The sequence below is a fragment of the Euprymna scolopes genome, chromosome 26 (assembly GCF_053919585.1).
Source record: "Euprymna scolopes isolate OS-2025 chromosome 26, ASM5391958v1, whole genome shotgun sequence".
In the NCBI taxonomy this organism is placed as follows: domain Eukaryota; kingdom Metazoa; phylum Mollusca; class Cephalopoda; order Sepiida; family Sepiolidae; genus Euprymna; species Euprymna scolopes.
In genome coordinates this window covers 13700740-13714338 of record NC_136507.1, presented here as the reverse complement: position 1 = coordinate 13714338, position 13599 = coordinate 13700740, and the positions used below count along the sequence as shown (strand labels likewise).

The 13599-nt window shown below is 30.0% G+C and overlaps 1 protein-coding gene across 1 annotated transcript in view; it reads right to left on the bottom strand.

Annotated features, from left to right (window-relative positions):
* Positions 1-5041: 5041 nt before the first annotated feature.
* LOC145247921 (dynamin-1-like) overlaps positions 5042-13599 on the bottom strand; it is a 372083-nt gene continuing 363525 nt past the window's right edge. The window contains 2 exon segments of the mRNA XM_080109558.1: positions 5042-5322; positions 7816-7974. Coding sequence (XP_079965684.1) covers positions 5256-5322; positions 7816-7974 — 226 coding nt within the window. The 3' untranslated portion in view covers positions 5042-5255.

Here is a 13599-nt window from a genome sequence, read left to right as displayed (position 1 = left end):
TTTTAAAAAATCGTAAAATAATTTTCTACATAAAAAAAAATACATGATCAAGTTATGTGATTTTTGGAATATGACATCGTTCTGTGACTGGTAAATATATCAAAGATTTGTCTGCAACCTATGTTTTTAAAATAGGTTTGATTTTAAATAAAACCCAAAAATTCTTTACAAAAAAAAAAAAAAAAAAAAAAAAGAAACACTTTAATTACTCAATGGGAATCTACATTTTTGTAATGTGGGGTTGAATACTTTATTATATTTATAGCATATTTTTTTCTTTTTAAATCCATCATGTTCATCATATTGATACAAACATAACCTAGCATTTCATTTAGATGAAATTTCAAAACACTGAAAATATTGAAGAAAAAAAAATTTACCTTCCATAATAACAATTTTGAGGAAAAATTGTGAAGATAATAATAATAATAATAATAATAATAATAATAATAATAATAATGGTAGCAATGATAATGATAATAATAATCAAGGCAAACAATTGTTTAAATCATCAGGACCTCCAGGTCAAAGTCCCTGCCCCCTCAACACACGTATTGCCGTTCCGTATTTCCTTCTTCCCTTGTCATGTTTTTTGTTTTTTTTTTGTTTTGCTACATGGAAATTTTTTTTTTTTTTTAATCCAGCCAAAAATTTATTCTTGAAAATAAAGAAAGACAAAAAAAAAATTAACGATAATTTAAAAAAGTAGCCATGTTATTGTCACATAATGCAAAGTGGATATACGTTTCTAAGAAAGTGATTCATTATGGCGTTGACAATAGTTGTGCTTTTGTGGAGCTCAACATCAAAAAAGAAAAAGTTTTTGTTAAAAAAAAGAAAAAAAAAAGGAAATTTTGTTTCCCTCTTCAAAAAGAAAAAAAGAAAAATTTAAAGAAAGAAAAAGAAAAAAGTTAATGTTTTTTTTTCCAATCTTGAGGGGAGAGAGAAAGAAAAGGAATGTTTTTAAGTTGCTTCATTTTTTATATATATACTTTTTTTTATTTTTTATTTGTCTCTTTTTTTCTCTCACTCTCCGCCATTTTTTTTTTTTTTCAGAGGTAATATAAACTCATACATATTACACACATATATATATATATATATATTATATATATATATTTATATAGATATATGTATACGTACATTATTTGAAGATAAAAAATTCTGGAGACAAATGCAGGCCTTTTTTTTTCTCTCTTTCTTTTAATATTTTCTTTCTTTTTTTGTTTATTTATTAACCTTTTTACAAATATTTTTTAATTATCTTTTTTTTTTTAAATTGGGAAACACACACACACACACACACATACACACAAAGTCTTAAATGTCTTTTGGGTTTCTTTTTTTTATTGTTGTTTTTTTGTTGTTGTTGTTTTTCATCCAAAGATTAACACCACCAGAAGTGATTTTTATTTTTTCTGCTTCGAGTCATCACTAGCGATAACACGGTTAATTATTTTAAATATGAGCACATATCTACATACATAGACTTCTACACCCCACTTGGACGACAACACCACGGGTATTTTTTATTTTTTTTTTTTACTAGTTGTGCGCAAGGCCCTTAGGGGACCTAAGAGGGATGCACCAAAACTACGTACACATACGCACACGCATTCACATATATATATTAGCTTTCAATATTTTTTTTTTTGTTGTTTTTTGCAAACATATACATGCACTTACGTTCAGGTTTGCTAATGGTACAACAAATAGAGTAAAAATGTGGCCTCATGGCCTAAAATATCTCTTCATTCACTACGATTATTGCTGATAAAGTGTTTGTGGTCCTCAAACTGTCAGAAGATTCAACAGGAGGAAAAAAAACAAAACAATTTATATATATATATATATATATATATATAGGTACATTAACAATAATGAACTAGTCAGTTCAGATTTTCAATTATTTTTAACAGATATATGGCAATTGCCACTAGATTTTCTTTTACTTTTTCATTTTTTTTTTTACCAGCAAACTAAACTCTTTTTCATGTTATAAATATTTCAGAATCACAATTCACTTAAAGACAAGACAGTTGAATATAAGTTGCTAAAATATTTTTTTTTAAATCTAAAAACTTAAATCAATATTATTTTATTTAAGATAACTACTTTTTACGTAACTTTTTTAAATCTCTAGTTATTAATTAATAGTTATTAATACTTAAAAAGAAAAAAAAAACAATGGTAGGCGTGAGTGTGTCGTGTTTTTTTTTTTTTTGTTTTATTAAATTTTTATTTCCCCTTGCACTTATTTCATACCTTATTTTAATTATAATTATGAAAAAACAGCTCCAATCGTCATCATTCTTAAAAGATTTATCTACAATATTTATTATAATTTGTTTGATCCGTTCTCCTCACCAGCAGTAATATTTATATCTATATATATATATTTCAACCAATATGCTCTCTGGTCTTCTTCATACATATTTTTCATTTACAATCGTATTTAGATTACACAATGCATGAATGTTTATTAATCTATTATACAAAGGGCAGTTGTCTGTATATCTGTGTGTCCAATTAAAACTTATTATACAACAAAACTCTACAAAGTTGGTATTATCTTAATCAGCATAACTCCACGAAAATAATATCTAAAATTTAGAAAAAAAAGATTTATTATTTGGAGATTAATTGGACATTTAAAATGATTTAATGCTATCAAAAAGTAATCAGTTTTTAATCTCATGTATTAAGAAAATGAGCTGGCATGTTTTCAATTTGAAAAAATGCACACTCCAAATTTTATCTATTGCTTAACTTGTCATTGCTCTACAAAGAGGGGGGGTTAGTACTCTGGAGGCATCCTTAATTTTATTTGCTGCTCTGGAAAACTCGTGAATTTAATTTATTTGTTCTTCACTTAAAAATAAAAATATTTCTTGTGGGGATGGAGTGATGAAAGAAATTTTACACTATTCAACATCTATTTAGTTTTTTATGGTTGTGGGCAATATGGGGTAACCCTGCTTGTTTTTACATGACCAGGAAGTAAACTTGATGATAGGTGAAGGTGTAGGAGAGAGTGCCACTACAATTACCTTCAATGTTTACCTTATAATACCATGTCTAGCAAAGACGTATCAAGTATGATTTTCTTTTAGTATTTAATATGACTTGACAAAGGATTGAAAATTAGAACACAATTGAACATTAGGAAACACCATGCCAAATGGGTCAGTTCATCATCAGTAATGTACATTAATAATCAACAGCAATCCTTTCAAATGCAGGGCGGAAAAAAACAAAAAAAACATTGTGAATGAATACTATACCTGACATAGGTTGGAGAGCAGATTGGTCGAAACAAAAGAGATAATGTTGATGAGGAAAACGGTCCAAACCAAAACAATTCCCTATACGTAAAGTATCAGAAATTATTTCATCATGATTATCATCATCTATTCCGACAATCTATGACTAAAATCTAATTACAATAATTTTATGATCATTTTAAAGATATTTGTCCACGACCATCAGTTAATATTATCATAATATTACAATTAAAGTTCATGTCCCAGCTATATCAAAGAGGAAGAAACATTATTACTGTCAAGTTTTATTTTTGTGAGGCCAATAAGACACAATAAGCCTCCTGATATGCATGATAATACATATTACAGAGAGAGAGAGCGAGAGAATGAGAAATATATAAAATATTTAAGACATTTACATATCATCATAACTGTGGCTATGTTGTAAAAAAAAAAAAAAAAAAAAAAACTGGCAATTCATCAGTGACTGTCCTATTATTGCCTCAGAATTACAAATTCATCTTGAAAATTAACTTTTGTAATTCCAAGGTAACTGAACAGTCACTGAGGAATTATTGTTTTAGAAAAAATAAAATAAAAATATGGCTATGACGACATTCAGAATGTAGACATCTTAATTATATATATATATATATATATATATATATATATATATATATATATATATATATACACACACAGACTCTTACCCCAATAATTTAATACGCTAATCAATTTTTCCTTAAAAGAAAAAAAAAAAAAACATCTACATTACACATTTTTTTAAAAATTTATTACAGAGACACTTGAAAGCTGTTTCTATCAGTAAATTACTCCTGAGAGCATGGTCAGGTTTCGATCTTAGGTTAGAGCATTTTTTTTTTTGTCTAGCCACACTAAAGAGTTAATATAGCAAAACCATCTGTACATGGGTAGTAGATATAAATATTTATTTATTTAATAATTATATATTTATTAGATTACTGAATATGCCATAACTCAAGTTTAATGGATCATACACAATTGAGAATGTGAAAGATAGTCAAAACGTATTTAATCCATTCATATATATATATATAATTGTAAGTGTCAACTGAATTAAAGGAATAAATTTTAAGATGGTCAACATCATGGACTTTGGAATATAGACTCTTGTCATTTATTCATTATATGCTCTGTAATTACATTGAGCTTCTTAAATAAGATTGGTATATATAAAAAGGAAATATAAATGAATAAAGAATAGTTTCACAGAAATATATATATATATATATATATATATATATATATATATATATATATATATATATATATATATATATATATTATAATAAGTTCTCAAGGGAAACCCATGCTGGAAAACTCAGGATCACTAATTTAAATGAAATTTAACTTACAGGAAAACCAAATAAAATTATACAAGTTTTCAAAATTTGAGAAATTTTAAAGTGCATCATAAAATTTAGCTATCTGCATATTAAAGAATTATTAAAATTATTTTAGTTGCTTTTACGACACATGTTAAGATTTATTTAGCTACTACCCTCTAACTCACTCTCTCTCTCAATCTCACCCCTCCCCTTAGCTGTGTTTTATTTTTCAGTCATCATCATCATCGCAATAGTCATATAACTATAATTAGTACAATTATTATTATCACTCCTGCTTTGTATCAAATTGATTACTCCCACCCACTCCCAGGCGATATTAATCACGCTTGTAATGATGACGGTGGAAGTGGGGGTAGGGACAAGGTTGGTGGTGGTATGTGGTAATGGTAAAAAAAAAAAAAAAAAATGTTTTCTTGTTAAAAGCAGATGGTCACAATGAAGACAAAGATGACGATGGTGTTGCTGCTGCTGTTGTTGGTGGTGATGAAGATGACTATCTCTCCTATCTAGTAGTAGTAGTAATAGTAATAGTGGTAGTATTTGGTGCTGTGTGTGGACACTACACATCATGGGGGAGGGGGGGTCAGTCTGCGTAACCTCTTCACGTTGGGCGCTGGGGTACGGACGGACGGTCAGGAATCCTGGGTGGAATACTTGGGATAGGGCGCCTGCAAAACAAAGTTAAAAATCATACTTTAATCAATGAAAAGAAAAAAAAATTATTTTTAAATATAAATAAAAAACAAATGGTAGATGAAAACTGAAGATAATAAATTCATAAAAAATGGAGGTATGGGTAAAAACCAGATGATTTTTTCTTAAATGGAAATCTTCTAGACAGAGCATGATGTAATTTGATATAAAATATCACTTAAAAGTCATAAACTAGGCAAGGATAAGTGCTAGATTCTGACCCAGAAAACAGCAATTCTTGTTCCTTTGCCAGAAACATCACTCATTGAATATGAGGATTAAAGGAAGTGAGAGTTACAAAGTTGCCGAAAGTAAACCAAAAGTTCATTTTCTACTCTTATTTCTTTTTTGTGCGACTATTGTAGAGAGTCTTTACAGGAATATCAGCTTAATAATTTCACCGTTTTTCTCTATCAATCTTCTTTTTTTTTTTTTTATATATAAAGGAGTCACCACTTATCAGGCCCAGAGGCCACTCGAGGATAAACTTTCTTAGTCATATCGCAACAAAGACATAAACATTGTTATTTCTTTTTTGTATAACGAACACAATCATGTTTCATATAATTCTTTTCGGGGGTTGGGTGGAGGTATTTCAAACATTAAATATTAACCAAATAATCATTGCCAATATCATTCCTGTGTGACTTTTACAAATCTGTTTAAGAAAATTTTTAATTTATTGCATTTTGCACCAGTCTACAACTGCAGTTATATTTCAAAACTGATAAACACTGATCAGGACAAGGAATTTATCATAAAGCACAAAAAACAGTTAATGTAAATGCAAACAAATACAAACAGAACTTTATTTTAACTCGTTTTTCTATTCCAAACTATTTGAGACATTTTTTTTTTTTTTTGCCATTAAACTGATTGCCATATATATATATATATATATATATATATATATAATAAATTCCACAGCCAAACAACGTCGCAGCCCACAAGAGCCATAACAGTCAATGAACTGGAAGTCCAAGACTCTAGTTTTGCCCTCATTTGGGCTCATCAGTTAGACACATCCGAACTCAGGATTCGAAACCCGAGCCTCTTGCATGCGAGGCAAGCTCTCTACCAACTGAGCAAACGCCCCGCACACAAGAATTTCTATTAACCAACACAGATCAAGCAAACCACGCCGAAATCCGACTGAAATGAACCTACTTCGTCTCGACAAGGGACACGGTCATCCAATCAGCTAACAACCCCAAGTCAATGTCTCACAAGTAGGAGTTTTAAGTTGAAAGGATGATGCCATCCAGCAATGCTAATCAAGTGAGTAACTTATGATAGGATTTTCAGAATGTGAGAGATTATATATATATATATATATATATATATATATAGTATCCAAAATTTTTTTGATTAAACAATAAACTCTTATTCCTTAATTTTTTTTTTTTTACAATTCAAGGTAAACAAAAGTTGCTCACTTCAGCTTTCTAAAATATTAACATTTCAATTATAATATATTCTGTTTGCAATTTGTAATATATATTTTACAAAACTTACATTTTTCACAAAAAACTCCATTTTAAATATAAATTCATTCAATTGTGAATAAAAAAAAAAATTCATGGCATTCTTACCATTAATTGATTTTTATGATCAAATGTGCACCTTACAGATAGCTACACCATACTAACATTGTTTTAAGGTATCCATAATGTAAATACAATATTAGTTCCGCTTTTTCATTATTTTTGTACACCTAATGCTCTGAAATAATGCACATAATTTATATTAAATGTTTCCACATGTAAACGCAAAATTTGTTCCTGATGCATATCCCATTTTTTAACAAAATTACCTCATTTTAGTACAATTTCTCACCCATGGAAAGACTACACAAGTAATAATTTTAACATTTCCCCATAATTCCTCATAAACATTTAATCCTTTCGTGGTTATGGTGGTGCAAGAAATGCTCATTTTTATATGGTAAATTTGATACTGACATTATCAACCTATTTGATTTTTTAACTGTTTTTTAATATACATGAAAATGTTGATTTACTTTATTTTTTTAACCTCTTTTGCATACTTATTCTACATTCTTAATTTACGTAGCATTTAATAAAATCAAAAGAATTATGATTTTGCTAATTTACGAAACTAACATAATACATTTTTTTTGCTCCTGCTCTAAAACACACATAAGTTATATTAAATGTTTTCAGTTCACACGTACATGCAAACACAAAAGATTCCTGATGAATTTTTCATCAGGGAGTGTACACTTACATGAAAACATTAAATAAAAAAATTAAAAAAAAAAAGAAAAAGAAAAAAAAACAATTCAATTAATTAGTATCTTTTTATGTCTTATTTGGCAATAACGAGATACAGGTCCTGCTAGTTTTAAATAATAAAAACTAAAATGTTTTAAAAAAAAACTTTTTTTTAAAAAGTAAATTTCTTTGTTTAAAACAAATTTAAAAAAAAATTATTTAAATACTACTTACAGGGGCTGAGAGGACATATGCATGGCAGCCTGTGGGGCATCAGGTGCTGGTCGAGATGGGACTTTCGGAGCTGGTCTACTCGGTATAGACGGGTTCGCAACTGGCCTGGTAGGAGGCATTGGTGGTCCTCGAGGTCTGCTAGGCCCAGGAGAGGATGGCCTGAAACACAAAGGAAATCTCTTATTTAAATAAATAAAAAATAAATGCATAAAAAGAATGACCTGATCCCAACATGCAATAAAATGGATAAGGAGAACCACAATGGAAACAAAATGAAAGCAGAAGGTAGAATTATGTTAAGTGAAGACAGGTTAACAGTAACGGCTGAAAGGGTGGCTTTTAATCTAGCTGATATGAAGGGCTGTTATGGCTTTAATTGAACATTATAATTAGTATTCTTAATGCTATTACATCCAGCATTCCAAGGGTTCTTAATGCAAAATTTGGTCCAATTCTAAACTTTAGTTTTGGAGCTTATAAGTGTTCATTACAGCATTTTGTGGTACATACAACAAAGAGAAAAAGTGATAAAAAACAAATATATAACAAATAAAAGTTACCAAAGGCAAGATAAGTTACTTTTCTACCTAACTGAATAAGCTCTGTGTTTTAACATATGGCATTTTTCAGTTCAAAAGAATTTATGGGTTTACTGGTATGTTGGAACGGAAAATAATAATGGTGCCAAAGGACCCTTGATAATCATTTAAAAATCGAATGTCACAGTGACATTTATTGGTAAAGTTTCTACCCGTATTTTGTTTCATTTTCGATTTTTGAGCGATTACAGAGACTCCTAAAAGAGGCAGTCTGATGTCAGCCATTTTTTTTTTTGCTCTAATTTAAGACTTCCCACATCTTGTGTTTCAAAGCAAACAAACACCTTAAAATAAGTTCAAACACAAAAAAATTATCCAGCTCAGTGGAAAAGAACTTATGTTGCCTTTGGTAACATTTTTTATATATTTGTTTTTTTGGGGGGTTTTTTCACCACTTTTTAATTTTGTTGTTTTTACTGCAAAATGACCTTCATTGCTATAAGTAGTAGTAGCAGCAGCAACAATAGTTGCATAATTAATGATAACCCTTCTATGGCCGACCTGTTATTTTAATAGTGATTTGTGTTAATTTTTATAGTATTATTATTAGTAGTAAAATAATTACTTGCTTACAATACACCTAGCACATGAAAGCTGCTTTATACCAAATTTGGTACAATTCTATTGAATAGTTTTAGAGCTTATAAGTGACTAATAGGTAGTATTTGTTCTGCTCAACCCTAAGAGGTCCATGCTGCCTTTCTTGCCTTAGAAAGGTGTTAGTTTACAGCTAACTGCCTGAGGTGCTATCATAAGAGATAGCTGACAGGGCTGCTCGTGCAATTTTTAAAGGGCACCATTTCTTATATGTTGGTCTGTTCTCCCCACCTTATGTTACCTCTCCCCCATGGTAAGAGGGGAGGTAAATACCAAGTGATAAATTAACATACAATAAAAACATTTTTGAAATTTTGAGTTGACGATTGATTATTCACATTATTTGGATGCTTCAAACTATTGTTCTCATCTTTTTTTTTTTTACGATGTTTCGATCAATGTAACTTCTGACTCTCGTGCATTTTGTCAAAGTTGATCATCTTTCTGTCGAACATGAGAATCTACATGAAACTTTGAGTAAAACCTGTTATTTAATCTACAACAGTAGCATGCTCTCGTTCAGTTAGGACTTACTCAGTCATGGCCAAGTAATTCACAATTGTACTTTGAGTATTGCCTGCACCGAGGATTGAACGTTCAACTGCCAGAAGAGTAACTTTAAAAATGAATTTCACCAAGTACTTTATCCACTACATGATCCATGGATCCATAGATTAAATGAAACGTTTTGTTCAAGATTCCATGCAGATTCCAGAGTTCAACAGAACGATTCCCAAGTTCAACAAGATGCACCTAAAGAAGGTCAGAGGTTACATTGAACAAGACATTGTGACTATAGCGCTCAAGATGAGAACAGTAGTCTGAAAAACTTAATTAAAACAAAAAATAAAAACGTTCAATTATTATTAAACTCGATCAAATTCTATCAATTCAAACGCCATAGAAATACCTAGCAATATTTTTGAATAAAATATTTAAAACTTTATATCGAGGCAATAAATATTCAGTCAAAAGATAAGCCATTCTCTGAGCAGAAAGTGTTATTGATCACTCATTTTTGACCACATAGTATAGGGGGCAGAACATAACTATTTTTTTAATTTGCAAAATGGCCACCAGAGTGCACAATCTCTTGTACGTTACCTTATTCTCCCCACTTCACACCATAATTACCCATGAGGGGCAGGATAAAAATACCAAGTGGCAAATAGACAGACACAAAAAGTTCAATTATAACATGACTGTTACTTAAGTGAAAACTGTTTTTTTTTTTTGTTTTTTTTATTCTTTTTCTAAATATCCGGTTTGGAACTAAGATACATTTTTTTTTAAAGTATTTATTGTTTTTGGTTCAAGAAAGTCAACTAACACATGAGAGGGAAGGGGGCAGGCAAGCTTTCTTTATTGAAACATCAACAAATCCTGTTTACATTAGTTTCTAAAAAACATCAATATTGTTTGAAGTTAAAAGTCCTAGTAACATATACTCACAGACCTTTATCACAAAATTGATTTCATAAGTTAAGAAAAAACAGAAAAATGTCACATTTTATTGGTACAGGTATACAATTGGCAAGAAATGGTAGGAGAGAAAACAAGACATGTGGATAGAAATAAATGTGTGTGTGTGTGGGGGGGTGAATTTCAGCCAATATGCAATCGAGTTACAAGCAGAAAAAAAATCAATCTGTATAGAAAATAGCCCCCCCCCCCCGTCAACTTTAACAACAACAAAAAAATAAGCGGATTTTCATCAATTATGGGAGAACATATACCTGATTTTAGAAAAACTCAATGATCATAAGTTAAATGTTAAGTGTTACCTCCCTTGGGTAGTTTCATTTTGTTCAATTTTTAATAATTGAATCTCACAAAAAATAAAAACAATGTATTTATTGGACTACTATTCTGATTTTTTTATTTTCACTACTTAAGAGATTGTTGTAATTTAGCATATGTGCTGATTATTTATTTATTTATTTATTAAATTATCTCTCTCTCTTAATTATTGCTTCCCATACTGTGTTTATCTCTAATACATGGCTTAAGCAGTAACTGTTGACTAACACGTGTCCTAATTTTTTTTCAGTTTTCTGATCTAGTGTTTCTCTCCATCTATTACTTTTGCCTCATTCCAGTGATTGGTGATTTCCTTTTTCTTACTGTGCATGATAAACCAAGATAATTTTAATTTCCTTAGACTATGGTTTTGCAATATTTTCCCATCATCTGGGGGATAGTTCCATTTTGATTCAATATTTAATAATTAAATCTCTCACTAAGACAATAATGTAACAACTGTATTATTATGGGTTTCAAGCAAAAATAAATAAATCTTGTAGACCCCCCCCTCTTAACAATAAGAATATTAACAGATTTTCACCAATTAAAAAAGAACAAACCCCCCAATTTCAGAAAATTCAATGATTGTAAACATTATTTAAACCTTAAGAGTTATCGCCCTTTGGGCAATTTTATTTTGGTTTAATGTTTAATAATTAATTGGTATGCAGCATAATCACATTGACACACTGATTTCCATTAGCTCACCAAAGTTTAGCATCATTGAGCCTGGTCAGCACTAAAATGAGTGTGCATTTGGAAATACTAAGTGCTGTATGTGCGCTCCACTTATTTCAGTATTTTTCCACCTATCCTGGATGTTTACTTACCACTGGAATCAAGCAGTACCAAAAATTTAACATCAAATGATTGATTTCTAACCAGAAAATGCTATTGATCACTCGGTTCTCAACCATGTAACATAGAACAGAACTAGCAATTATTTATTTAATTTGCAAAGTTTGGAAATATAAAATAAAAATAAAAAATGGTTGTTTGTCTTTCTCTAAGCTATGTAGTCATGGACACTTTACGGTCAGGAAATTTATAAAGTAAAGTGAAACACCTCATCTAAAATGTAAAATATTTTCTTTTTTTTCCTTTTTTTTTTTAAGATATTTCCATTGACATGCAATTGTTTCCCTCTTCTTGGCAACCCCTCATATGTGAGGACGGTAGTCATGTTCCAAGTGTGTGTGTGTGTGTGGAGGTGGCCAACAAAGCCGATCCTGGCCTTGAACTGCCTTTCACAGTGCCACTATTTAGAAGGTTGGCTTGCAAGGGTTCTCTCTCCCCTCTGCTCTTTTTCTTCAAGGTCCACACATTGGTTAGCTTCAAAGATAACCGTGTCTTTGGCAATGGATTGCCTCCAGATTTGTCTGTCCTTAGCCTGGGTCTCCCATATATCTGTGTTGATGTCACACTTCCTTAGGTTTGCTTCCAGAAGATCTTGATGTTTTTTCTGACCTCCTGGAGTGTGCTTTCCCATGTAATTGTACAAAAGATATGAAAGAAATAGAATTATTTTTCGTTTTTTATTTAATTTTATTGTTGACATCATTGGGGCAAAGTGTAAAATTTTAATTGAAAAAAATCTCATCTTCAAATTGTCAAGCACAGTTTTCCTCAGCACATTATTCACACATAATAAACATTTAAATATCTGCTTGCATTTTATTTTTAGCAGGTAAAAGCAAACCAATTATGATTCCTAATGGTATTTCTAAATCTACAATAATATCACCAAATCTGAAAACTAATTTCAGTATTTTTAGGATCTGTAACAAATGGGATGGAACCAGATCAAAGCAACTTTTATTCTTTTTCATTCAAGAACCTATTAATGGCAGCAGAAATAGAAGCTAGAAAGATAGAGAAACCCAGGTTTTCTATTCTAAGAAATGGATAAGACAAGGAGGTGGGAGTGACTAAAATCTAACACGTGATTATTGGTGTTCTTTTGTCTTACACGCTGGCACTCCTGGGAGAAGAGTCACTGAAATTAAAACAAAATATAAAAATAAAGACAATATATTCATGTCTATATATTTTATAATGCCTGTCTTTCATTTTAAGACATTAAGGGAAATAAATAAACAAAAAAAAATTATTTTCACGTCTCTGTAACTCACCTTTTTCTTTATTTATTCTGTCCATTTTTTTTTTTTTCCGTTAATTTGTTTTTAAATCTATGGTTATGATTTTGTATTTTTACTTTTCTCATTGTGCAATTGGAAATATTTGGTGATCCTGACTGCTTCATACAACTAAATACAAAATTATAAGTATTTGACGTGTGACTATGATTTAAAAGAAACATATGCAAAAATCACATCACATTTTTTCTTTTCCTTTCTTTCATGGATTTTATATATATCAAATGGAAATATAAGTATTAGTATTAATGTTAATAGTTTAATTCTATCCTAGGAAAAAATGTTCAATATCCAAGATAGAGCATCCATATGTGGGGAATTAAATTATGTAAATTAACAATTACAAAATTTACTGCTACAAACAAGGAATACAAGATAGAATGAATTATTTCCTTATTCCATAGAGTTTCAAAAATGTGGCTTTTTTCTTCAGAGGAAAATAATCAGCAGAAACATTTTTTATACTTGCTTTAACGTTGCTGGTTAGCACAAAAAATTTAAAACTAAAGTTTGACAAGAGTAATGTTTAAAAAAGTTTCAGGAATGAAGATGCAGTCGCATGATATATATATAAGTCATCTAAAAAAAATGTTAAGTGCAAGGGAGGATAGTAGATAAGATGCTTTTAG